Below are 27834 nucleotides of genomic sequence, written 5' to 3' on the forward strand. Positions count from 1 at the left end.
TTGCCTCCTTTGTCAAAGATTGAGTGTAAATGCATAGGTTTATTTCTGGGCTGTCTAGTTTGTCCCAATTGATCCACATATCTGTGTTTGTGTCAATACCACACTGTTTTGATTACCATTACTTTGTAGTATTATTTGAAGTCTGGGAAAGTTATGCCTCCAGCTTTCTTCTTTTCCCTCAGGATTGCTTTGGCAAATCTGGGTTTTTTATGGTTCCATATATATTTTAAGATTATCTGTTCTAGTTATATGAAAAATGCCATGGGTAATGTGATAGGTAATTTTCACTCATTTCCCATGCTGGTAAGGTTATACTCAAAATCCTTCAAGCTAGGCATCAGCAATACTTGAATCGAGAACTTCCAGATGTAGAAGCTGAATTTGGAAAAGGCAGAAGAACCAGATATCAAATTGCCAACACTTGTTGGATCATTGAGGAAGCAAGAGAATTCCAGAAAAAACATCTACTTCTGTTTCATTGACTATATGAAAGCCTTTGACTGTGTGGATCACAACAAACTATAGAAAGTTCTTAAAGAGATGTGAATACCAGACCACCTTACCTACTTTCTGAGAAACCTATATGCAGGTCAAGAAGCAACAGTCAGAACCGGTCATGGAACAACAGACTGGTTCCAAATTGGGAAAGGAGTATATCAAGGCTGTATATTGTCACCCTGCTTATTTAACTTATATGCAGAGTACATCACGCAAAATGCCGAGCTGGATGAGTTACAAGCTGGAATCAAGATTGCCAGAAGAAATATCAACAACCTCAAATATACAGATGATACCACTCTAATGGCAGAAAGTGAAGAGGAACTAAAGAGCCTCTTGATGAGGGTGAAAGAGGAGAGTGAAAAACCTGGCTTAAAACTCAACATTCAAAAAGCTAAGATCATGGCATCTGGTCCCATCACTTTATGGCAAATAGAAGGGGAAAAAGTGGAAGCAGTGACAAATTCTATTTTAGGGGGCTCCAAAATCACTGCAGATGGTGACTGCAGCCATGAAATTAAAAGACACTTGCTTCTCAGAAGGAAAACTATGACAAACCTAGTGAAAGTGAAGTCATTCAGTTGTGTCTGACTCTTTGTGACCCCATGGACTGTAGCCTACCAGGCTCCTCCCTCCACGGGATTCTCCAGGCAAGAGTACTGGAGTGGGTTGCCATTTCCTTCTCCAGGGGATTTTCCTGACCCAGGGATCGAATCCTGGTCTCCTGCATTCCAGGCAGACGCTTTAACCTCTGAGCCACCAGAGAAAACCTAGACAGCATATTAAAAAGCAAAGATGGACACAAAGGTCCATCTAGTCAAAGCTATGGGTTTTCCAGTAGGCATGTATGAATATGACAGTTGGATCATAAAGAGGGCTGAACACTGAAGAATTGATACTTTCAAACTGTGGTGCTGGAGAAGACTCTTGAGAGTCCCTTGGATAGCAAGGAGATCAAAGCAGCTATTCCTAAAGGAAATCAACCCTGAATATTCATTGGAAAGACTGATGCTGAAGCTGAAACTCCAATACTTTGGCCACATGATGTGAACAGCTGACTCAATGGAAAAGACCTTGATGCTGGGAAAGATTGAAAGCAAAAGAAGAATGGGGCAACACAGCAGATCAGATAGTTGGATGGCATCATTAACTCAATGGACATGAACCTGGGCAAACTGTGGGAGATAGTGAGGGACAGGGAGGTGTGGAGCGCTGCTATCCATGGGGTTGCAAAGAGTTGGACAAAACTTAGCAACAGAACAACAATTTGATAGGGATCAACATTAAATGTGTAGATTGCTTTGGGTAGTATGGCCATTTTAATATTATTTCTTTCAATCCAAGAGCATGGGATATATTTCCATTTCTTTTGAATACTTTTTAATTTTCTTTATCCATGTTTTATAGTTCTTAGAATAAGTCTTTCACCTCCCTGATCAGGTTTATTCCTATTTTATTTTTTGATGTGATTTTAAAAGGGATTTTTTTAACTTTCACTTTCTGATATTTCATTGTTAATATAAAAAATATAACAGATTTCTGTATGTCAATTTTTTATCCTTCTCCCCTGCTGAATTCATCTATCAGTTTTAGCTGTTTTTGTGTGGAGTCTGTAGAGTTTTCTACATATAACATCATGTCATCTGCATATAATGACAATTTTACCTCTTCCAATTTGCATGACTTTTATTCCTTTTCTTCTCTGATTGCTGTGGCTAGGACTTCCAATACTGTGTTGAATAGAAGTGGTAAGAGTGAGCATCCTTGTCTTATTCCAGATTTTAGCAAGAAGGCTTTCAGCTTTTCACCATTCAGTAGTATACTGGCTGTGGGTCTGTCAAAGTGAAGTGAAAGTGAAGTCGCTCAGTCGTGTCCGACTCTTTGCTACCCCATGGACTGTAGCCTACCATGCTCCCCCGTCCATGGGATTTTCCAGGCAAGAGTACTGGAGTGGGGTGCCATTGCCTTCTCCAGAGGGGCTTGTTAATACAGAGTGTTGGGTCCTTTTGCCAGAGTGTCTGATTCAATAGGTCTGGGGTGGGGCCCAGGAATTTTCATTTCAAACAAATTCCTAGGTAATGCTGATGCTGAGGCAGAGGAACATACTTTGAGAACCACTACTTTCAACAAATAGCACTCACCATCCCTCCTCTCCATCTCTAACTTTACTAAAGTAGAGCTGACAGTTGTTAGTAGTCCTTCTGGATGCCTGTGACCCCAGGACATCACCAGTCCAGATTCCCTCCTCCCCCATTCCCTGCCTCAGCCAAAGTCAGATCAGGACCTTTATCCTTTCTTTGCTGATTTCCTTACTCTGCAGCTCCATTTTAATTCAACGTGAACATTCTGCAAGAAGAGCTTTACTTTCTTTTGTCCTGGAAACACTCTCCTTGCATTGGTCTATTTAGGTCTAAGTTAGTCCTCAGTTCTACAATATCCAGCTATGAAAAGTCCCTTTCTTAAAGATGAAATGCCATATGGGTTTGAGGTGAGAGTCAATTCACTGGTTTAAGAGGGAAAAAAAAAAAAAGCAGCACTATGCCAGTTAAGACTTCCAAAATGAAAAAGACAACACAGGACAGCTATTTTCAACTCCTGCTTATACCACACCCTACGGAGAGGAAGAGTGGGATAAATACTGCATCCCTGAAATCCTAAAAAATCTGAGCTCCAGACTTCACGAGTTCTGTCTCATCTATGACAGCAGCATCAAAACACTGTAAACATAGGTTTAAAAAGCCACTTCCCAACTAACCCCTGTTTTCACTCCCACCTTCTATGAGGAGGTGAGAACAGCGGAGGTCCTATTCTTGGCTATTCAAACCATAGTGTGTGGTCGAGGGAGCTGTCCCTCTAAAATTGGGTTTCTGACAGTGAAGGATCCGGAGCCGGGCTTTCTTTCCTTTCTCTACCCAGAATCCTCTCCTGTAAAACAAAGGAAGCAATAGCATCCCTGGCACAAGCAGAGGACCCAAAAGGGCTGGTCGGACCAGAGTTAACTTCCACACCCACTGGCTGTGGCTACAGCTCCCCTAGCTGATTCTTCCAGGTGCCTGGAAATGTTTCCCAAAAAGGGGTGGGGAGATACAGAGAGAAGACAATGGCCCTTCATGCTGAAGTTAGAGAGAAGAAGATACCTAATAATGCTTGAGGTTTTCTGTAACAAGGAAGACAAACTCTGCCTTCTGGATCCCAAGCTAGAAAACAAAACAGCACGCTGGGGCCTTCTGAACTGATCTCCATACATCAACCCTTTCCTCCGAGCCATGCAGCCAGGATGCTCTGGCAAAACTCATCGCGCATCAGCACACCCTGACATGACATTTACAAATGGCTTCCCACTGCCCGAGGATAGAAGCTAAAACCTTTAAATGTCCTACAAGGCCTACATGCTGTGGTCCCTCCTCTCTTCAGTTTTGTCTTATGTCCCCTTTCCCTTCCAACTCTGAGCTCCAATCACACCAAGCTTCTTGAGTTTCCTCAAAGGCACCAGCTGGACAGAGCCTCTGCTCATGCAGCTCTTTCCGCTTGGGTTAAAACTGGAGACATTTGAAATGTTAGACCCGTAATCTGTGGGGGACAAATTATATGGCTGGATTGGTTTGGGCAAGTCACATAATTTTCTTGACCTTCGCTTCCTAGGATGTAGGGCAAAGACAGAAATAAACAATGATGGCAACATCACAGAATTAGAATGAGGACCATAGAGAAAACAAATGATTTGCTGAAGGAATAAAATTAGTAACAAGAAAAGTTTGGGCCTTGGGGAAGTGAACTGATGAATGCAGAATAGATACCAGGTAGGAGAAACAGTTCAATTTGAAACTCAGTTGAAAAGGTCACTATGAGAAGGCTCTGGTTAGTGACACAGCCAAACTCATGAGTGTACTAGCACATATGTGAGTGTGGGTATCTCTCTCATAAATGTAAGTTCCCATACTCATCTTAATTGTTGTTGAAAATAAAATTCTCCTCTCATTTTATAAACTAAAAAGGCCCAGGCATGTTTTTAAAAGTATCTCTCACTGTGCAAATATCAATAGCAATGAGGCTTTCCAAACAAACAGATCTTATTTGTGACAAGTTATGATCCAACCAGTCTCTAATTAATTTTCCTGGTATGGGTAGTGCCTTTTTACATGTAATGTTCTCTTGACACTTTAAAGCAAATAGTCTGTCATTACTAATTCATTAAGTATTCACACAGATGCTATTAATCACAATGAACTAATGTGGTATTAATGGGTAGGTTATTAATCTGCAATTACATGCAGATTTCCTAATAAACTGAAGCTGCCCAAGTTTTTCGAGGAGAAAAGCAAAGGAAAACAAAATGAGCAAATCCTTCATAAAACAAATTAAGGGGAAGAAATATCTCTCCCTGTACCATAAGAGAGGACATACAAAATTCATTTTCTTTTCATCCTAAGAAATCTTTGTTCTTACTCAATACAATGACATTTGCAATAAAGAGGCTTTCATCAAAATAATAATATAAATGAAGGAAAAAGAAAACACCCATGCACCCTGGAGAGGTACTGAATTTCTTTAATACCATAACGTGTTCTTAGATGTAGCAAAGCCGGACTGCTCAACATGTGGTCCCTGAAACAGCAATGTGGGCATCACCTGAGAACTTGCCAGAGATGCATACTCTCATGGCCCTTCTCAGATTTACTGAAACAGAATCTGCATTTTAACAAGATTCCCACATGATCCACATACACATTCTAGGTTGAGAAGATTGGTATCGAAGTAGAGCTTTGTAGCTGCAAACTGGAGAAGAAGGAAGTGGGGGAGTTTTGCTTATACATCTTTGTTCATTAAAGACTAGGTGTGCTGAGGAGGGAACAGCAGGCAAATCTTGCTGAAATTGTTCAAACGTACATAAACAAGGTGGATATGACAAGCAGCTGGGGAATCTTGATTATTAGAAAAACAAGTTACACACCATATTTCATGAAAGCTAAGAAGCACTTTTTTTTTTAACATTTGAACATTTCTGAAATTGGAATCCATCTTAGAACTGTCAGCCAGACACAGTCACGAAGTAGACGCCACTGCCTGCCCGTATATGACCTTGATCTAGCAGTTCTTATCATCAACGCCTCAAATGAGTTGGTCGGTTGCCTGACTAGGAAATTATCACTTAATGCATCTTCAGAAAGATTTCACTGGAGTTTGGCTATGAAAGTAAAATTTACTGTGTATCCAAAAAGACAGCCTTGGAGGAAAATCCCTGAGATGATTGAGAGCACATTTTAAAGAAATGCTGAATCACTGCTGTTATTGATGGAAAAAGGACAATGTTTTGTGAGAATATAAAAGCACTGATGGTTTGAAATCAAAAAGACCATGAAGAAGTTTTAGGAATAACTTACCCCATCTCTTTTGCTTGCATTTTCCTTTTTAATTAATGTAAAAGACTAATATGTGATAAAAATTAATGTCTAAGCCTAAAAGAACTTTTGATGAACATAAAATAAAAATCCCCAATCCTAAGAAATCATTGTGTAATAGCTTAGTCTTACTCAGCATACATGAAATAAAGGTGCATCTTTCAGTTGGCAGTCTTTTTGATACGATGAATGATGCTATGAAAGACCCAGCAGTGTTTGTGTCTTCTCTTGCTTAATTTTAAGTCAAATAAATATAACCAACAAAACTGCATGTCACTATAGCATTACCACTACAGAAGACCCAGTATTTTTCCTCCTGAGAAATAATAAATGTGTCTAGAATATTCAAGCTGTGTTTTGATTTAAATAAAAGAAGGCAAAAGAAAAACTATTCCAAATGACTGCAAAAGCATTTTAAGGGCAAGTGAATTTCTGAGTGAGATGAGACATTTTAATTCCCGAATATTGGGTTTCACATCTAGGTCTCAAGGGCAAAAATACAAGTTTGGCCGACTGGGAAGGCAGGCGTGAGGTCTCTGGCAAGAGCAGCTTCGTGGGCGTCCCGCCACCCCGTGGGCTGTGCAGCTGGCAGACCTCAACCAGAGCCACAATTGCCTCCCTTCCTCACCCAGCACTTCCCACGCGGTCCCCACTAGACATGTTTCATTCTGGCAACGACCTGCAGCTTTCAAACCCTATCTTCCCCTTCTCCACAGCTCACAAATTCCAGACTGACACCAACACCTTTGACCTCAATTAAAATAATCAAACTTTTATGTCTTACTTTACTCACACTGGTCACATATCCAGACCAGGGTGTAGATCAAGGGGGAAAACAGAAATCTCTTTTCTTACATTATTCCAAGACTTGGTCAAAATGTGGGGAAATATAAGTTGAGAGAAATTAATAAATTAGTTAGGGCATTGCCCGACGTTCTTTAGTGTGCACTAGCATACTGCTGGAGGGGTTATTTTGAATGGCTCTCATTTCAGAAAACTCGCAGAACCTTCTCCAATAGACAGTGGCTACAGTTCTCTACTCAGTTAGTTTAGAGATCACCCTTGACTAGGTTCTCAAACTTGGCTGCATGTTAGAACTGCCTGCAGAAGCAGGGTATTAAATAGCTTAAAGAGTGGAAATGCAGTGTGCACACCAGACCAGTTACATCAGAACCTCTGAGGATGGGACCCAGGCATCTGTGTCTATTAAGCTCCCAAATGACTCCAGTGTACAGCTGCGGTTGAGAAGCATTTGACTAGAACTGCCCCGTCCAATTCAGAAGGGGATAGTTGCAAGGTGCTACTGAATGCCTGAAATGTGACCCGTCGACAAGGTGACATGTTGCAAGTTTAAGACATGTCCTGCATTTCAAGGACTTAGTAGGCAAGAAAAAAATGTAAAATGTCTCACGCGTAAGTTTTTTATACTGATTCCATGAAATGACAGTATTCTGGATATGTTGCATTAGATAAAAAAAAAAAATCATTTCATCCAATTCCTTTCTACTTTAATGTAGCTATTAGAAAATGTAAAATTACATGAGTTGCATCTATGACTCAGGTTACATTTCTTTTCGACATCACTATTCTGGAAGATGCCTTATAGGTCGCTAGCTGTGTGAATATGAGAGACTTACATAACCACTCTAAGTCTCAACTTCCACAACTGTAAAATGGGATAATACCTCCTCCCTGGTTTTCAGGGGTTTTACCATGTGCTAAGGGTCAAACATCTGAATTCTAATCCTTCTTCCATCGCCTCTTAGCTTTGTGATCTTGGACTGGTGATTGACTTTACTGCTTGGCTACTTCTATTTCCTCATGCCCAAAAAGCAGATAAACCTTCCATCTTACAGGCTTGTGAGGAGTTCAGTTTAGAGACTTCAAAAAAGGTAGCAACTGTATTATTAAATCAGGTCACCTCTATAAAGTGCCTAGACTGTCAGGCTTTTCTCTGTGTGATGTATTCTTATGAATTTGGGAGGTGAGGGGATCTGTTAAAGGCTCACTTCACAGAGATGAGTCAAAATACCCACAGTAGTAGTAAAACAGGGGAGAAATGGGGATTTTTCCACATTGTAAAGATGCTCAATTCAGCCACACCTTCAAGCTGCAGTTGAAAAGTTCTCAGAATTGAGGATGAGAGCTCAGCTGAACTCATCTAATCAAAGAGTTAAGAAATGGGAGGATGAAATGTTCAACTCCACTTGGCCATGCATTTGTGCACAACCAACTTTTTTATTTTTCTAATGACTGAGTTTTGCCACTGACCAATTAGGAGTAGAATAAAGGTAAGTGATTGTTCCATTTCTCTAGATATTGAAGACCCAGGAAATCTGAGTCATCTGGTTCTGCTATGAAATCTGGATGACTCTTAGACATTCCTGCCCAAATCCCATTTTTTTTTTCAGCTCTATTGTTATTCCTCCTTCTGGCAACCAACAGCAGGAACACGTGGGGACTTGAAGGAGCTTCAGGAATCGTTACCACCAAAGCTCATGTGGGTAGGCTTGGAATAGTTGCCACCAAAATTTAGGACTTCTCTTCCCTTTTCAGTCATCTTCTTTCAGGAAGTGGCTTTTCAAAAATACGCAACCCTTCTGAACAACTACAAAGTAACATACATTACACACACCAACCATGCCAAAAAGGGTGTGGGCAGGTTGGGAAGAATCATTGCAGGTGTATATATGTCTTTCTCAGGATGTGAATATCCTGTGTCATCAGTCATGCCCAAAAACTTATATTTAGTCAAAGGAGCCCAAATTTAGTTGACAATCTTCTAAAGTAAAATGTTTTTTATCTTCCTACAACATTCAAGCTAACTAGCAGGAAACTTTTCATTATGTGTTGCAATGTTTATACTACCAACATGCCCCCTCATCTGTTTTTCTACTTCTTTTTTTTTTCATGTAGAGCATTTCTAGGCTGTCATTCCACATTTCCGAAACCTCAGCTTCCTTGCCCCCAGTCAAAAATCTCAAAATGGATTCTGACATCCTTCAGCTACCCACCTCACTCCTGTCATCTCTCAGCAACAGCCCTGCTCATGCCTTCCAACAGAGCCAAGTTCACTCCAGCACCTCCAGATTTACAGCCCCGCTCCATCCCCTGCCATTCCAAATTCAAACAAGAGTCCCCATCTTTAAGATCAGATGACAAGCAAGCTCTTTCATAAACCATATAATATGTACTTATGAATGAAGACACTACTTTGTGTATTACTACTTCCAATCATTTGCACTGTTTAGAAATATTTTCAACTATATTATGGCAAAAGCTGTATCATCTCTAATTGGGCATTGACCTTTTAACTCTCTGCTTTCATAATAGGTATTTGGCAATAGACAGTAATTTCATCTATAAATACATTTGTTCTGTGGCATAGGTAAGCCCATAAAAGCTTGCACTTAATCACTTCAAGGCTTGGCATTGGCACAAACTCCAAACACGTATCTCTGGTTTCATCTAATATCTTTATAAACACCTATTAACTGTCGGTAATGTGTTCATCACCCAGGGATTTTAGACAGCAAATTGTTCAAATATTTGGGTATGAATGGACCCATGGGGCCATGTAATAGCCATCTCGACTCAAAACACCTGAATTAGGATGTATTGTAAAGCTAAAGTAAAATAAAACTATACCTTTTTGAGGCATGCCCCAACAATCTTTACATAGGCAGGGGTTCTTAATCTTTTTCGTGCCATACATCTCCTGGGCAAACTCTTTTTTTTTTTTTTTTTTACTTTTTATTTTTACTTTATTTTACTTTATAATACTGTATTGGTTTTGCTATACATTGACATGAATCTACCACGGGTGTACATGTGATCCCAAACATGAACCCCTCTCCCACCTCCCTCCCCACAACAACCCTCTGGGTCATCTCCGTGCACCAGCCCCAAGCATGCTGTATCCTGCATCAGACATAGACTGGTGATTCAATTCTTACATGATAGTATACATGTTTCAATGCCATTCTCCCAAATCATCCCACCCTCTCCCTCTCCCTCTGAGTCCAAAAGTCCGTTATACACAGCTGTGTCTTTTTTGCTGTCTTGCATACAGGGTCATCATTGCCATCTTTCTAAATTCCATATGTATGTGTTAGCATACTGTATTGGTGTTTTTCTTTCTGGCTTACTTCACTCTGTATAATCGGCTCCAGTTTCATCCATCTCATCAGAACTGATTCAAATGAATTCTTTTTAACAGCTGAGTAATACTGCATTGTGTATATGTACCACAGCTTTCTTATCCATTCATCTGCTGATGGACATCTAGGTTGTTTCCATGCCCTGGCTATTATAAACAGTGCTGCGATGAACATTGGGGTACATGTGTCTCTTTCAATTCTGGTTTCCTCGGTGTGTATGCCCAGCAGTGGGATTGCTGGGTCATATGGCAGTTCTATTTGCAATTTTTTAAGGAATCTCCACACTGTTTTCCATAGTGGTGGTACTAGTTTGCATTCCCACCAACAGTGTAGGAGGGTTCCCTTTTCTCCACACCCTCTCCAGCATTTATTGCTTGCAGATTTTTGGATCGCAGACATTCTGACTGGTGTGAAGTGGTACCTCATTGTGGTTTTGATTTGCATTTCTCTGATAATGAGTGATGTTGAGCATCTTTTCATGTGTTTGTTAGCCATCCATAAACTCTTAAAACCTATGGGCCATTCTCAAAATAATGTCTACAAGAACATAAGAAACATGGGTTTATAATGGAACCCAGTTATTTCAAAACACAGTTAACAAAACAGTTGTTTTACTGTTTAAAATCATGATAGATGCACTACTTCATTAATTCATTAAATAAGATCTCACATCGAGTCTAGCCACCACTATGATTTTGAAGTGGTGAGGTAGGTAGATGCTATTTCAAGATAGCTATAACATCTGTATTAAGATTTTTAAAAATGATGATTCCCATTGGTAAGCAAGTCACAGCTTACAAACTAGAGTTTGTAAACTACAGTCATAATTAAAGAAAATGCTAAAGTTCCATCAGAGATTAGTACAAATAAAGATGCTATTTTTGTTTTCCTATTCAAGTCCCTGAATTCTATCAACAGCTCTCTTGAGGTGACATGAGTCCAAACTAAAGATCCCCTAGGGATGAGGAAAAGAAAAGAGAGAATGGAAATGGGTGTAACAACAACAAAAACAGTGGAATCCAAAGAAGACCGAGAGCAACCTAAGATGACACCTTTCCTTTCACTAATTCCCCTTTCCTCTTCTCTTTCCCTACAGGAGAGACTTAAAACTCATATACACCATTGAGTGTGTTGTCTGACCAATTAAATTATCAAGACTTTTCAGGGTTTGAGGTCATGACCAAGGTCCAGCAATAAAGTTGGGAAAACACAAATATCCTAACCTATTGTTTTCATCCCCATGATGCTTCTTTCCTGATCACCTGACTCTTTTACATAGGTGGGCAAGCATACATGAGAAAAACAAATAAGTATGTATACAAACAAGAGAATTTTAGATGGTTATACAAACCACAGAGGACACCTATAGAGTAACAGGATAGAGGGGGACTGCAGGTGGGAGTAGAGAACTATTTTTACTAAAGGTGTTCTTTGATCCTTCTCTATCAGTGAAATAAATTTGAATTTATTCACAGATAGCTCACCTTTCTAATGGCCGATTTAGGACTCTAGAGCAGCATTGTCTGATAGAAATATTATCCGAGCCAAATATATAATTGTTAATTTCCTTGTTGCCATATTTGCATAAGTAAAACAAAAAAGGTGAGATGTTTAATAATATATTTTATTTAACCCAATGTATCTAAAAATATTTCTATATGTAACTTATTAAATAAATCATCAATTTATTGGTGAGATATTTTTACATGTTTTCTAAATGAAGTCTCTGAAATTTGGTGTATACTTTACACTTACAGCACATCTCAGTTCCAGCTAGCCATATTTCAAGTGCTCAAAAGCCACATGTGGCTAGTAGCTACCATACTGAACAGTGTAGCTCTAGAATCTTTTATTATTACTTTTGGCCATGCTGCATGGCTTGTGGGATCTTAGTTCCCTGAACAGAGAGCAAACCCAGGCCCTGGCAGTGAAAGTGCCAAGTCCTATCCACTGGACAACCAGAAAATACCCTCTAGAATCTTGATTATAGTATCTACTGAAATATTTTGTGATGTGCAAATTTTTAATTTTTACACAGTAGTCTTGGGGCAGCTCATTAACATCTACATCCTCCTATGCCTAACACAATATCTCTTGCTGGATGCAAATGAGGAAGTCTAAATTCTGATTGCTACTGGCAACGATCTAAGCCAAGCAGACTTAGAAAGTATGAGACAACGGATGTCAGAGTAGAAACAAAGAAAGAAATGTGATCCTTAGTTTCAGTTGCTACATCAACCCTTACCTGAAGTCCACATGATTACTAGATATTTTGGTTACATGAGCCAACAAATTGTCTTTATTGTTTAGGCCAGTCTGAGTTGATGTTTCTGTTACTTGTGACTAAAAACAATTGGTGCCAGGAAAAAAAGTAAAAGCTCAGAAAATAGTCCTGTGTTTACAGATTAATTAATACAATCAAAATGCTGTCTATTTCAATCTATTTGAAGTGAGCACATTTCCCCCAAATCAAAGAGCATACAACTCAGAATAAATGTTATAAATAGATGTAGTTCTTATTTGCAACATTACTTGCAACCTTAACCAACTTATTTGCAACATTAACCACTACAAAAGAAAAGCTACATTAAAGCCACAGGGGAAAAAATAGATCTTAAAAAGCTTGGAACAGGTAGGAGTCAAAAAGACAAGGATATGCACTTGGGGTGGAAATGGATACACAGGAAGAAAATCTAAAGTGCTGACTGTCAAAACTACCAGAACACAGGCTCCTACACATGGTGGCCATTCTCAAGGCCTCTTTACTTCCTTAAGCTATTTAGAAAGAGGTCATGCCCTAGAGGTAAATACACGTTTTCAGAGTCTTCAGGAAGAAATTAATTTCGGTATTTGAAATAAATGTCTCCTAACAGGAAATTGCTAAACTTTTTAAAATTTCACAACTTCTTTCCCCTTCCTCACACTACACGAACCCACACTCCCACCCCACCCATGCTCAAATGAGTTATTGCAATTATGAAAAATGGAAACCACACCAACAAAAAACTGCAGGTAAAATAATTTCATTTCACATGCTAAGTCTTTGACACAGGCCTAGATCTTTACGCAGCATCTCTCTGTGCACACAGGACTCATAACAGCGTATATATAACTTGGTAAGTTGTTGCTTCCTGGGTAGCCCCATGAAAAAGAGGCAGAATAGTCAGAAAAAACAGGAATCTGCTCTGAGTGGGCACACTTGGTCTACATAGCAGATTCAATGAGACTTATATGAGCTGAGTTTTCACCAGGAATAAAAAGCACACCACAGTGACTGGCTGCTCATTAGCACTTCCCCGTCATGTCCCCATTTTGGTTTTTCTAGTCTGACATCATTTGTTTCAAAGAGCTTAATGACATCAAGGTCAATTTGGCACATCATGATACTATGTCATGGCATGAAGAAAATGACACAATTAACTATGTCTTCAATGATCTGAACTTTCTAATTATCAAATGACTTTACAGGAGCTGAACTGTAAGTTTTCAGCTTTTTAGTATCTGCAAAAGATGATCTGGCTAGGATCACTAACAGGAAAAACAAGATTATAGGGGGGTTATTTAATTATGAGAATCCTTTAAATCTCAGCCAGCAGGTATTTATAAATAAATAACCAATCTATGAATCACAGTCATCTTTCTCTCCCTATTAATGCATAGGCCCCACTTCATCTTATTGTTCTGCTAGTGCTGTGTCTGTGCTTGAACATAATAATATACTGCATTTCTTTATAAAATATTGGCCAAGATCGCTATTCCATAATAGAGATGAGCTGGCCCCAGCCTAAGTCATCTGTCTTCTGTTTGACACAAGTGTTCTAGCTCACTCATTGCTTTATGTTTCATAAGTGCTCATTTGCAAAATTTTCATCTGTTTATTCATAAGCAATGCATGCTGTGTCAATTTCATAGTCACATGAAAATTTGGGAGGCTTTGTAGGAAGGAAATTTTAAGACATTCAAATGCATAACTATATCCAGACCTTTAAAAAAAAACAAATCCTAATTCTTAGAACAAGAAATAATTTTATTTTCCAAGTAGAAATCTGAGTCTTATATGCCATTTAAAGAAAAAAATTCATGAAGCCAGGTTGCTGACTTCAATAGAGGGCAATTTTTCATCAGCCAGGTGTGTCAAACCCATTTTATTTCACAAATTGGACAGCCATTTCTGTGTGTTCTCTGTCAGTCATAAGAAAATGGTATTCTTTTGATTGGTCTCATCGGGTTTTATTTTTGGATATTCTTTTTATCAAGGGTGAGGAAAAATATCTAGACAGTATTTAATATTTTTGAAAGCACATGATATTTACAGAGGATAAGACCAGAATAAAACTTAAAGCATTTGATAGACACTACTTCATGAGCCTCAGAACTATCTTTGAGACAAAATGGAAGAGCAAAGGACAAATATTGAGGGCCTGCAATATGCCAGGAACTAAACTGGGTAATTTATTTAGGTCATCCCCTTTAGTCCTCACAAATCCTATGAAATGGGTATTCTTATCTCCATCTGAAAGACAAAAAAGCTGAGCTAGGTGAGTTAACTGACCAAAAGTAACACAAAGGAGAAATGAAAGGATTCAAATCCAACTCTGTGGCATTAATACTTAGGCTCTGAGAGGCTTATCATGAAGATAAAATCTGGAAACCATCTAAATGGCAACACATGAATTGATGAAACAAATTGCAGTATATCCATACAAAATAGTCATGGCAAATAATGGTACAGAGCTATTTATACTGACCTGAAAAGATGTTAACATGTCACATAAAAATAACATTATAAAAATAGAATATATGATCCTTTTATATATATATAATTATATATGTATATTTGCATTTAAAAACTTATCACTGGGTATTAGGATCTGAAGTATGTTTCCTCTCGCTAGTCATTTACAGCTGATCTACAATGAGTTTGTATCACCTGGGTGGTTAGATGGATGAGGAGACTGACTGAGAGATACACAGATACATAGATAGATATAGAATAAATATATATTAATAGTTAGAATTTAAAGACCAAGTGTTTAATTCTTGGATTGGCTTTTCCTCCCTTCCATCTTTCACTCTTCCCAGTCCCCCACCTGTATTCCCTGGGATCACTTCCCAAAATAAACAACTTGCATGCTAAATAAATAAAGAATATTTAGTGTTTAAAAAATAAGATTGCCAGCACATCTGGTATCTGAAAAGTTCTATTTATATACTTGAAGACTATCTGGGCTTCCCTGGTGGCTCAGTAGTAAAGAATCTGCCTGCCAATGCAGGAGACGCTGGTTCAATCCCTGATCTGGGAAGATCCCACATGCTACAATGTAACTAAGCCCGGGCACCACAGCTATTGAGCCTGTGTTCTAGAAGCCAAGCTGCAATTACTGAGCCCATGTGCCACAACTACGGAAGCCTGCGTGCCCTAGAGCTAGTGCTCTGCCACAGGAGAAGCCACTGCAGTGAGAAGCCTGCCCACAGCTGGAGGACAACTCCCACTGGCCGCAACTAGACAAAAGCCCATACAGCGATGAAGACTCAGCACAGCCAAAAATAAAGTTCTTCCTTGAAAAAATCTAAATATCTGCGACATATTTGCAGAGTTCAGAAAGGTATGTATCTATAAATCTGGGTATGCTATCATCGATACATTTACATATTTTATCTATAGGTATAAAGATATAGACAGGGAATGAGATAATATCCCTACATTTATAGAGAGAATGAAAGAATAATATAAAGAAAATACAGCAAAACATTAACAATCAGGAAATCTGGGTAGAGAGTATAGAGGCGTTCCTCATACTATTCTTTGAACTTTTAAGTCTGAATTACCTCAGAATTTAAAAGTTCAAAGAATCCATATTTTATATTTCAAGCACATACATCTGGCATAAGATGATACTAATTTAAAAAGAGAACCTCCTCCACAATTTGCTCTCCTTCTTGGCACTTGAAGCTAGAGCCCTATGACTGATTTCATAATTTATCCTTTACAGTGCATGTCAAACCAGAGGTTTGCTTGTCTGTGTCCTTCCCAGAGGGTAGAAATACATGGGGAGTCTCCCATTTTGTTTCACAAGACCAACACAATCTTGATAATAGAATTTGACAAGCCGAGCACACAAAAATCCATGGACCAACATGAATCATAAATACAGACACAAATATAAGAAACAATTCAATTCTAGCAATAGCTTAAAAGAAAATAATAAACCATCCATACGCAGGATTTATTTTAAGATTCTAAGGCTAATTCAGCATGAGGAAATCTAGAGAAGTTAAATGAGATACTCCATGCGAATCTCTTGATAAACAGTGAAGAGATTTTTCTTGAGCAACACTTTTTGTGAACTAGGAAGAACAGAACACAATAAAAAATACTAGAAACAAAGAAAAAGTACATTGGGGGTAAATGCTAGAGGCATTACAACCCAAGCTAAGAATATTATGCCCATTATCATTGCTATAATTCAACATTATTCTGAGGCTCTAGCCAATTATAGTAAAAGGAAAGGAAGAGGCAAAAATTGTAATTATTTCTTAATTTCTTGATTACCTTTCAAAAAAATCCCTAAAAAGCTATGAGTTAATAAAATAGTTATCATTAGATCCAATATAGTTATAGCAAAGCTTTACAATAGGCATCAGGAATTGGCAAACTTCTTCCCTGAAGGTCAGAGAGTAAATATTTTAAGCTTTTGCCTGTCATATGGGCTTTCCAGGTCATATGGTCTCTTCAGCAACTACTCAGTTCTGACGGTGTGGTGCAAAAGCAGCCATTGATGATGCATAAATGGATGGATGCGGCTGTCTTTCAATAAAACTTTATTTACAAAAACAGGCAGTGGCACGGATTTGGCCCACGGGCCACAGTTTGCTGACCCCTACTCTATACCACAAAAAAACAGGTGATTGAGAAAAGTTGCCATTTAAAGCAGCAAGAAAATATATGAAGATCTAGAAACAACTTTCTAAAGGACCATTCTGCTATTTGCAACAAAAATGAAACCGTGAATACTCTTTCAACACAGTGATTTCACTTCTGGGAATTTATCCTAAGGATACATTTAGATAAGGCCATAAAGATGTGCAAACTTGGGTATTTATTATAGTGTTATTTATAATAAGGAAAGATGTCTACTGACATAATCCACATCTATGAGGAATACATCATTTGTTAAAGCAGCTGACAGAGCACCATGCATAATATCAGCTATTTTTATTTTTTTAAATATATGGCTGTGCATATGACACTATGCATATGTATCCACACGCGGGAGAAAAACCTGGGAAGATATATACCCAATTGCTTTATTAGCAGGTATTTCTAGGAGTGGATTTAAGTGTGACTTTCTTTTTATTTTTTGCATGTTATTTTTGCTCCTTTTTATTTTCATAACTAAGCTTACAAATAACAGTTTCTCATTTTTAAAAGTAGAAAAAAAACTTGTGCTGCTCTGAACAACTTACTCTCATTTTTATTAATTTTAGCCCACAAACAGTATCTTCCTCAAACAAAACCCATCGATACTGATTTTAATTTTCACAGTAAGATGTTCCCAGAAATTCTTTAAATTATAACAGCTTCATGCCCTGAAGATAGAAATCTTTGGTCTATAAATAATATGAAAGGATCATCTGTCTGGAAATACTTTTTCTTATCCTTCAGTGATACATCTGCTTATTGGATTGTGTGTATGCACACATCTTTCTGTCTAGGAAGAAAATAAGCCAGAGAAGAGAAATAGGAAACAGGCAAGAATGGTGGGTAAAGGACCAACACAAGTTAATATCCTACAGGGAAATAAGTCTCAGTAAATTCACTCTTCAAGGTCCTATTTACAGTGCCATTGCACAGGAATATCACCTGTTGGGTTATGGGAAAACTCTGACATTCTTCCAAATTCCCACTTATAACTTATGAAGACTAAGTTTCAGCCTTCTAGTATTAAATATAAGTCCATATGGTTTATATCTAATTGTGAAATTTAAGCACAGTTTTCCTTACAATTTACAATGTGTGTTAGTTGCTTCGCCGTGTCTGACTCTTTGTGACCCCATGGACTGTAGCCCACCAGGCTCCTCCGTCCATGGGATTCTCCAGGCAAGAATACTGGAGTAGATTGCCATTTCCTTCTCCAGGGAATCTTCCTGACCCAGGGATTGAACCCAGGTCTCCTGCATTGCAGGCAGATTCTTTACCATCTGAGCTACAGGGAAGTCCCTATAACTAACAATAGGTATTTAATTATTCTGCCAATGATTTTGGATGTTATGTACATAAATTGATACATACTTAATTTTTATTAAAATTGATTAAATTAATTCTTAAAATCTTGGGGAAAATGATATGGAGGAAAAATAAAAATGATTATTCTCAAACTTTTTCAGGAATTCTTTTAGATGTGCTACTGAATGCTAGCTGTATGGCATAATTCAGTTATAAGAAAATGAAAAAAATACCATTTTTGCCTTCTCAAAACAATCACCTTACTTGGCCTTGAAAATCTCCCTACTTCCATCCTGAAGTGCTTTTCTCCAACAGCTCAGCATAAAAATTAGATCAATTGTGAGCAGAAGATCCTCTAGCAAAAGACATTTCCAACTTTTGAAGAGTATGTGTGCATGCAGGCATGTGTGAGTATGTGTGTGTGAGCTTGTCATTGTTTGAGAGGCCATGGGAGAAAGGACAGTCTCCCCAGAGCCAACTTAGCATTTAACAGGAACAATATGACAAATACAAGGTCATCCAGAGTTCTCAAAAGTTATGTCAAAAGACAATGAAGTGTTAAGTACATGCTGTAAACCATGAAAATCCAGGACACAATGAGCAAGTGATGAAGTTTGCTCTGAACATAACAGACAAATGAATATACTGATATAACATGATTTTCATTAACTATTCCTTTGCTCCCAACCTCAATTAAATGCTATTTATCCTTCAGCAGCAAAACTTACTACTATCAAATGTGTACATGAGCTATGCCAGGCTTGCACTGAGATCTGAGGGACTGGAATTCTATAACTTTACTTCCAATCTTCCTTTTTAAAAAATCTTAGAAATTAATTTAGTATAGTTAAAAAGTGAGCAGTCATGCTTCAAATCCAAAACTATGTTTTTCTTGTCAAATACTGCTCTCTGTAAAGTGCATCACCAAACCCCAGCAGAAACTTACCCTTCAACTTGAGGTCGACATTACGTCTGAGCCAAGGATAAATCCCATAGCTTGGCATATCTTCAGGAATTGGATTACTGTGTATCCAGCCATCACAAGCAAACCGGAAGAAATTATCACAAGGGTCCACAGACAGATTTACTTTACTTAAGATGGAAGCAGCTATTTAAAAAGAAAATCACAGGATTAATGACAAGCACTGAACATTGTGTACTGGTCTCTTCCAAATTAAACAACAATGTCATATCAACCAGTTCCCAAGCCTTGGTTTTCACATTTCCCTTCAAATGACTCCCTGAATCAACTTTGTCATATTAAACTACTACATTCAGACTGAGTGGGTAAAAGTTTGCTGGTATTATTGTTATTGGTTTTTGCAGGACCACCCCTAACATCTGTTTCAGCAATACAAATAGAGTGTACAGGTAAACTGTCTGCCAGAATGCATGTGACATTTCCTTCCATTCCTTTCATTCTTCTGCAAGGTGACTTTGCCACTCTTTCCACCAGCATCTATTTCCCCTGCCTTGAATCTGGGCTGGCCTTATAACTTGCTTTGACCAGAAGAAAGTGGCAGGGCAACTTTTCATGAGTTTCAAAGCTAGGCCTTAAGAGGTCTTTCATCTTCCACATTAAATCCCTTTGAATGGAGCCCTGAGACTGCCCTCTGAAGAGGAGGAGGTAAGGCCACATGAAGAAAAACCAAGCTACCACCAATGGCCAGGCATGTGACTGAGACTATCATGGACCTTTCAGGCCAGGCAAGCCTCCAGCTAAATGCAGCTATATGAATGAGCCTAAGGCATGGACACGACTGAGCAACTTCACTTTTACTTTTCACTTTCATGCATTGGAGAAGGAAATGGCAACCCACTCCAGTGTCCTTGCCTGGAGAATCCCAGGGACGGGGGAGCCTGGTGGGCTGCCGTCTATGGGGTTGCACAGAGTCAGACACGACTGAAGTGACTTAGCAGCAGCAAGGCAATCTCCACAGAGGAACCCCACCAAACCCAAGTCATCATAAGAAATATTAAATCACTCATTTCAGGCCTTTAAGGTTTGGGGTGGTTTGCTCCACAACAAAGACTAACTGAAACAGAGGCCCACATGCAATATCTCAATGTTGAAAAGATCTATTTATAATATATTATTACTTTCATAAAGACCTGGAGGGTCAGGTATGGATTCTTGAACCCCTTGACATTTAGGGAAGCTCTCAGAGAAATGAACCCCTGAAGAGATCCAAAGAGGCCCTGAAAGGAAGCTTGGGGCCATCTTACAGGGGATTCTGGGTTGCAGAAGGAGAGGGCTGCTGCTTTGGGCCCACAGACTCCTTGTCCAGGGGAGAGGTGTGGCCAGAGTGGGGCAAAGTGGAACTTTCTAAATGAGGGGCCCAGGACAGACACCTCTCTTGCCCAAGTCTAGGGGCAGAACTGGCTATCTGTATAAGTTAACAGAAAGACACAGTAGACTGACCTGCCATTTTTTCCTCTCTTAAAGCCACACTCAAGTCCATACAGAAGATAACCAATAGAAAGTTTGTGTGTACCTAAATATGTATCCACAAGCTTAAAAAAATCTTTCATTACAAAATGAGAAGGTCCCCAAATTCCTAATACTAAACTCCAACTCTCTTTCAACTGTTGGCTACCACTCTAACCTAAAGATATGCACTAAATCATTTATTTAAAGGGCAGCCAATATTTTAATGACATTGGAAAGATGACATCCTGTGTGATTGTATAAAATTAATTGTATAAAAATTAATGCCAGAATACATTTATGTTTGAAGTAATGGAAACCCAATGAGTTTTCAGCTAAACATGAATGACTAGCCAAAAAAGTATAATCTGTATAAATGTAGATATGCATACTACAGTTTGGTTATGTGTGGTTCTTCCAGGTTTAAAAGTAAGGCTACTTATTTCCTTAGCCTAGACATTCTATGAAAATTTCAAACAGCTTTATGTCTTCGATGAAGTGAATAATATACAAGCACCCTAATCGCCACAGAACTTCAAATTTCTCACCACTCTCAATCCTTCCACACACCCCACCAAAAAGCAAAAAAAAAAAAAGTGGTTTAGAATCTAAGTTTGACAAAGTTTAAATTAACTTAATATTTTTACCTTTCTTCTTTTATTAATTAATTAATTTTAATTGGAGGCTAATTACTTCACAATATCATAGTGGTTTTTGCCATACATTGACATGAATCAGCCATGGGTGTACATGTGTTCCGTATCCTGAATACCCCTCCCTCCTTCCTCCCCATCCCATCCCTCAGGGTCATCCCAGTGCACCAGCCTGAGCACCCCGTCTCATGCATCAAACCTGGATTGGCGATCTATTTCACATATGGTAATATACATATTTCAATGCTATTCTCCCAAATCATCCCACCCTCTCCCTCTCCCACAGAGTCCAAAAGTCTGTTCTATACATCTGTGTCTCTTTTGCTGTTTCACATATAGGGTCATCATTACCATCTTTCTAAATTCCATATATATGCATTAATATACTGTATTGGTATTTTTCTTTCTGACTTACTTCACTCTGTATAACAGGCTCCAGTTTCATCCACCTCATTAGAACTGATCCAAAAAATACGGAATGCTTCACAAACTTGTGTGTCATCCTTGCTCAGGGGCCATGCTAATCTCTGTATCGTTCCAATTTTAGTATATGTGCTGCCAAAGTGAGTGCAATATTTTTATCTTTCAAAATTAATTAGGTTGTCTCCAATTACAATTTTTGTTTCTGCTACTATTTCATCACTAATATGTAATATGAAAATATGTTAGGACACAAAGTTTTCATTTTAGTTTATATTTATGGTTAATCAGGCTCTGCAGTCACAGAATGAATCTGCTGTGTGACACCTCAGGGACATGGATCACAGAAGTTTCAGTTCCATACAATATTTAGAGTCACACAGAGGAGCCTACACACACATTTGTATTCACATAAGCACACTGTTTTCTGGCTACCTTCCCAAATCCCCTAGTCCCCAACCCTCAAATGTATCCCATCTCCTCAGTATTCTTGCAGGTATCTAAACTGCAAGATCAGCTCTGACCTCAGTCCTGATACAAAGTAGAGAATACATCACTCACACTGAATTTGGAACTGAGCCCACTAAGTGGAAAAACTCCAGCTACAGCCTCTCAATTCATCATTCTCAGTTCACAGCTGGGCACAGGGTTGCACCTTCTGCAGAGGAGCTGTGACTTAAAATTGCAAGGGACCATAATTGTCAAGACACCAAAACTCCTTTCCCCCTACTCAGTTCATGGATAAAACTCAAAGAGTCTTCTTTTAATAAAAGAAATACGATGACAAAGAAACTGCGAAATGCCAGGCTATGTAGTCCCTCAAGCCATCACATACAAGACAAATTGCTATTTGGTCTCCAGCTAGTGTTTGTGTAGTAGAGGTGGAGGCACTACTCCTTATACCAGCCTGACTTTTTAAAGTTTAACAAGGGCTAAAAGTGGTGGGGTGGGTGGTAACTAATACTGAGCGGTTTCCCTCGGTGCCAGGAACTATGCTAAGCCCTTCTCAGGCAGGGGAGCCTCATCACGTACTCCAGACCCAGACCACCTGATTTTGAATGCCAACGCCACCATGCAATAACTATGCAACCTTAGGTGGGTTACTTAGCCTCTCTGTATTTTAGTTTCCTCATCTGTAAAATGGGGTAATAAGAGCACCACATAGGGTTTTCGTGAGAATTAAATGAGTACGTGTAAAGCACCTAGAATAGTGTCAGGCACACTGCCAAATAAATACAGTTGCCAGATAAAGTACAGAATACCCAGTGAAATTTACATTTCATATAAGTGACTACTTTTATAGTGCAAGTACTACCAAATATTTCATGGGGCATACTTGTACCAAAAAAAAATTGTCATTGTATCTGCAATTCAAATTTAACTGGGCATCCTGAATGTATGCATGTAGCTAAATCTGGAAACCATACATACAAATTTGCTATTACAATTTCACAAACACTCATGCTAAACTCTTGAGGCCAGATGTTTCAGAGCTCATAGAGTCTAGAAAAGCAATGCAATGCATAAACCACAGATGATATAATACTGCCAGCAATTTCTGAAGTAGCACTCCTGAAGCAAGCACATTAATAATTCTATAGGGAATAGAGCACATTCTCTGAAAAGGGATGAACAATGCCTAAAACAGCCTCACATGAGTTAAGATATAGTTTTGCCATCACAAGAATTGACGCCAGGTCCAGTCTTGCCAACTGAATTACAATGCTCTCTGAGTAAGGGGCAAAGGGTAGGACATCATGGACCTCCACTTCTAGTACTACCAACCATCATTGTTTTCTTCTATTCTCATAACCAGCATGATAAATTAAAAACTCTTCCCTGGTGGCTCAGTAGTAAAGAACCAGCCTGCCAATGCAGGAGAACTGGGTTCAGTCCCTGGTCGGTAACATCTCACATGCTGCAAAGCAATTAAGCCCTGTGGGCCACAATGATTGAGCCTGTGCTCTGTAAGGAGAAGCCACCACAATAAGTCCACTCACCACAACTAGAGAGTAACCTCTGCTCTCCACAACTAGAGAAAGTCCATGGGAAGCAACAAAGGCCCAGTGCAGAAAAAAAAAATTCTTTTTCCCATTTTACAGATTGTGAAACTGAGCCATAGGTGGGTTTATGTATTTAGCCCAGATCACACAGCCTGTATGTGGCCAGATCAGCCTTCGAACTCAAGTTAGCCTCTCTGCTCTTATCCACTACCACCACTATCATTAACAAGTCCTTTCCTTGTTTCCTCACTTCTTTGTATTCTTTCTCCACCTGTTATTCTGAAAGAGGGATTAAGATGTGACTAGAAAAGAGAAGGAAAGGCGGCCCCTCCGAAAAGATGGCACCTGCTCGCAAAATGCCCAGAAAGCCCTTCTCCCAAACATCATCCTACAAGCAACACAAGCACGCAGCCCCGAGGAAGACACGCACGCAACACACACTGTGCCAAGGCAGGCATGCACGCGATGCACGTGGCACTGAGGCAGGCATGCACGAGACACATGTGGCACCGAGGCATGCACGCATCGCACGTAGTGCCAAGGCAGGCACACACACGGCGCCAAGGTAGGCACGCACGCAGCCCCGAGACACACACGCACGTGACGCATGTGGCGCCGAGCCACGCACGCACACGCCACACGTTGTGCCGAGACAAGCATCCACGTGACACATGCAGCATCAAGGCAAGCATGCACGCAGCACCAAGACACACACACACACACACACACACACGTGACGCACATGGCACTGAAGCAGGCACACACGCACGTGATGCACACAGCACCGAGACACGCATGCACGTGACACATGTGGCCCCGAGGCAGGCACGCACGGGACGCACAAGGCGCCAAGGCAGGCACGCACGTGGCACCGAGGTACGCACGCGGCACCGAGGCACACACGCACACAGCACCGAGGAATGCACGCACGCGGCGCAGAGATACGCACGCACGTGATGCTTCTAGCTCCGAGGAATGCACACACGCGACGTACCTGGTGCCGAGGCAGACACACACGCACGTAGCACCAAGGCACACACGCACGCGATGCACGCGGCGCCAAGGCACCTACATATGTAATGCACACACGGGGCCGAGGCACGCACATGACGCACGCGGCACCGAGGCACGCACGCACGTGACGCACATGGCGCTGAGGCACGAACGTGACGCATGCGGCACCGAGGCACACACGCACGTGATGCACGTGGCGCTGAGGCACGCACGTGACGCACGCGACGCACGCAGCGCCAAGGCAGGCACGCACATGACGTGCACACAGCGCTGAGGCACACACATACACGGTGCTGAGGCATGCATGTGACGCACGTGGCACAGCGGCACACACGCACCTGACGTGCACGCAGCGCTGAGGCACGCACGCACGAGGTGCTGAGGCACTCACGTGATGCACGCAGCGCCGAGGCACGCATGCGCACTCAGCAAGGCTTACACTAAAAACAGCTAGCAAGGGAAACAAGCTGTCAGGAAGCAACGGGATCAGTGTCATTCTTCAGGCTTTACTTTTTCATTATTGTGATTCGTAGTATAGACAAAACTCATGAAATAAGTGGTCCTCTATAAAAAAACTCGAGTAAACTCAAATTGAAAGTTTGAGTTCAAAAATGTAAATTTCACACATCTGCGAGACCCGTTCCATAGCCAAAGCACAAAGGGACGTCAGGTCTCAAAGCTGTCCTCTGATAATCCTACCTGGTCCTTCATCCTACTCCAGGTCACCCTCGCTCCACTGGAGAAAACCCTGGGTCATCTGCTCTGCTGGGAACGAGAAAGAACCTGGGAATTTGCACTTTTTTTTCACCCTTTCTGGGACAAGATAAAAAAGCTGCAACAGTTGTCTAGTCACTAGACTCCAGTAGGTCTAATGTTATGAAAAAATGGAGCAAGACAGGACTAGGATCCAAGAAAGTTACCTGGCATGGCTTCTGGCACACGGGCACAGATGGACCAGAGCCAGACATGAACTTGAACCCCAGCCCTGCCGCTAATTCAGGTTGTGACCCTTAGCAAGCTATTTAGCTTTTGGAAGCCTACATTTCCTCATCTGCAGTTGGGCCAGGTGATAGCACCAACTTCATGGGGTTCTTATGAAGACTTTATGAGATGGCACATGTAAGTCACAGAACATATTGCCTGGTTAAAATGTGTGCGTGTAACTTAAGAATGAGACAAAAAAAAAAAAAGAATAGACTGGTGGTTGTCAAGGAGTGTGAGATTAGCAGATGTAAACTCTTTTACATATAGGATGGTTAACAGGGTCCTACTGTATAGCACAGGGAACTAAATTCAGTGATGGTGGTGGTTTAGTTGCTAAATTGTGTCCAACTCTTGTGACCCCATGGGCTGTAACCTGCCAGGCTTCTCTATCCCTGGGATTTCCTAGGTAAGGATACTAGAGTTGCTTGCCATTTCCTTCTCCCAGGGATCTTCCCAACCCAAGGATCCAACTCAGGTCTCTTGCATTCCAGGTGGTATCCTGCATTGCAGGCAGATTCTTTACCAATTGAACCACCAGGGAAACCTGTGATAAACTATGATAGAAAAGAATGTATATGTATTGTGTGTCTGTGTGTGTGTGTGTGTGTGTATATATATATATATATATATATATATAGTATAGTGTATATATACTATATATAGTGTGTATATATGTAGTATAACTGAGATTGCTGTACAGCAGTAATTAACACATTGCAATTCAACTAAACTTCAATTTTAAAAGTTTTTAAAAAGGACTCTAATAACACAGCTATCTAACCTAGTATCTTTGTATAAAGCCTCAGAGTTTAAAAGCCCTTTTACCTATGTCTTTTCCATTTTAATCAATGCCACTGCCAAAAACCTAAGTATTTCCTTGATTCTCTGTATTTTTTTTACAGCCCACATCCAGCTAAGGCGATAGGAATGTCGATGGTCTCTGTCTTCAGGTTTTAAGAAAGGCCATTCAATCTTCCACACCCCTTTCTGATTTCCTTATAATGACTTAGAATACTGCACAGCTGTTTTATTGCAAGAAAAAAAAAAAAAAGCAGGAAACCTATATTCCACACTTCACACCAAGACTTGAAAGTAAAGTTAAAATTTCATCAGAATTGCATTTCATACTTGGTAAACCTCAAACAAGCAAAATACTAAAAATACCACCTGTTTTCTCTTCCACTCCCCAAGGTACCATAATTATAACTTGACACAGGGTGGAAAACTGACTTACCAGCTTCGATGCATTCTGGCTTCAGGCAGTACTCTGGTTTAGCATGGAGACTTAAGAAACCTTGACTCACTGAAAAAACAGACCAAAATAAATGACTGGCTTGCAGCAGACCACCAACAGGTTAGGCACACTTGTGAGACGTTTGATATCTATTCATCCTTCCCTGTATTGACACCACATTCAAAAATCCACTTGGCTCAGTGTCACAGAACCAGACTCTGGTCACTAGCTAAGCAACCTTGGTGAGACTCTTGGTTGCTCCCAAACTTGGTTTGCTTGAACATGAAGACAAGTGGGCACAACTAGACCTGCGTTTCTTAGAGTGGGGTCCCAGGGGCAAAGGCAGCACAGCGACATCACCTGGGAGCTAATGAGAACTGCAGATAACCAAGCCCTACCCTGACCTTCAGACTCACAAACTCTGGGGTTGGGGCCCAACCATCCTCATTTTATTTATTTAATTTTAATCTCTATTTGTTTATGGCTTTCCCGGGTCTTCACTGCTTTGCATGGGCTTTCTCTAGAGAGTTGCGGTGAGTGGGAGGCTACTCTCCAGTTGTGAGGTGTGGTCTTCTCATTGCAGTGGCTTCTCTTGTTGCAGAGCACAGTCTCTAGGTGCGTGGGCTTCAATAGTTGTGGCACAGGGACTTAGTTGCCTAGCATGCATATGGGATCTTTCTGGACCAGGGATCAAACCCGTGTCCCCCGCATTGGCAGGCAGACAGACTCTTAACCTCTGGTCCACCAGGAAAGTCCCATTTGCATTTTAACAAGCCCTCCATGTTATTCTGATGCGCACTCAAGTTTGAGAACC

At 40.2% G+C, this 27834-nt stretch overlaps 1 protein-coding gene and 1 non-coding gene across 3 annotated transcripts in view; both read right to left on the reverse strand.

The window, feature by feature from the left end:
- The window catches only part of PHEX (phosphate regulating endopeptidase X-linked), a 203054-nt gene that overhangs the window by 171791 nt on the left and 3429 nt on the right, over nt 1–27834 (reverse strand). For both annotated transcript variants that reach the window (XM_068962504.1, XM_068962505.1), the window contains exons 2-3: nt 27021–27089; nt 19231–19392 (exon numbers count right to left, since the gene is read on the reverse strand). In XM_068962504.1, coding sequence (XP_068818605.1) covers nt 19231–19392; nt 27021–27089 — 231 coding nt within the window. The remainder of the gene's footprint in view (nt 1–19230; nt 19393–27020; nt 27090–27834) is intronic.
- Nucleotides 21833–21936, reverse strand: LOC138072135 (U6 spliceosomal RNA). The gene has a single exon (XR_011144281.1). It is a non-coding gene; the product is annotated as a U6 spliceosomal RNA (small nuclear RNA).

The sequence above is a fragment of the Capricornis sumatraensis genome, chromosome X (genome assembly GCF_032405125.1).
Source record: "Capricornis sumatraensis isolate serow.1 chromosome X, serow.2, whole genome shotgun sequence".
NCBI lineage: Eukaryota > Metazoa > Chordata > Mammalia > Artiodactyla > Bovidae > Capricornis > Capricornis sumatraensis.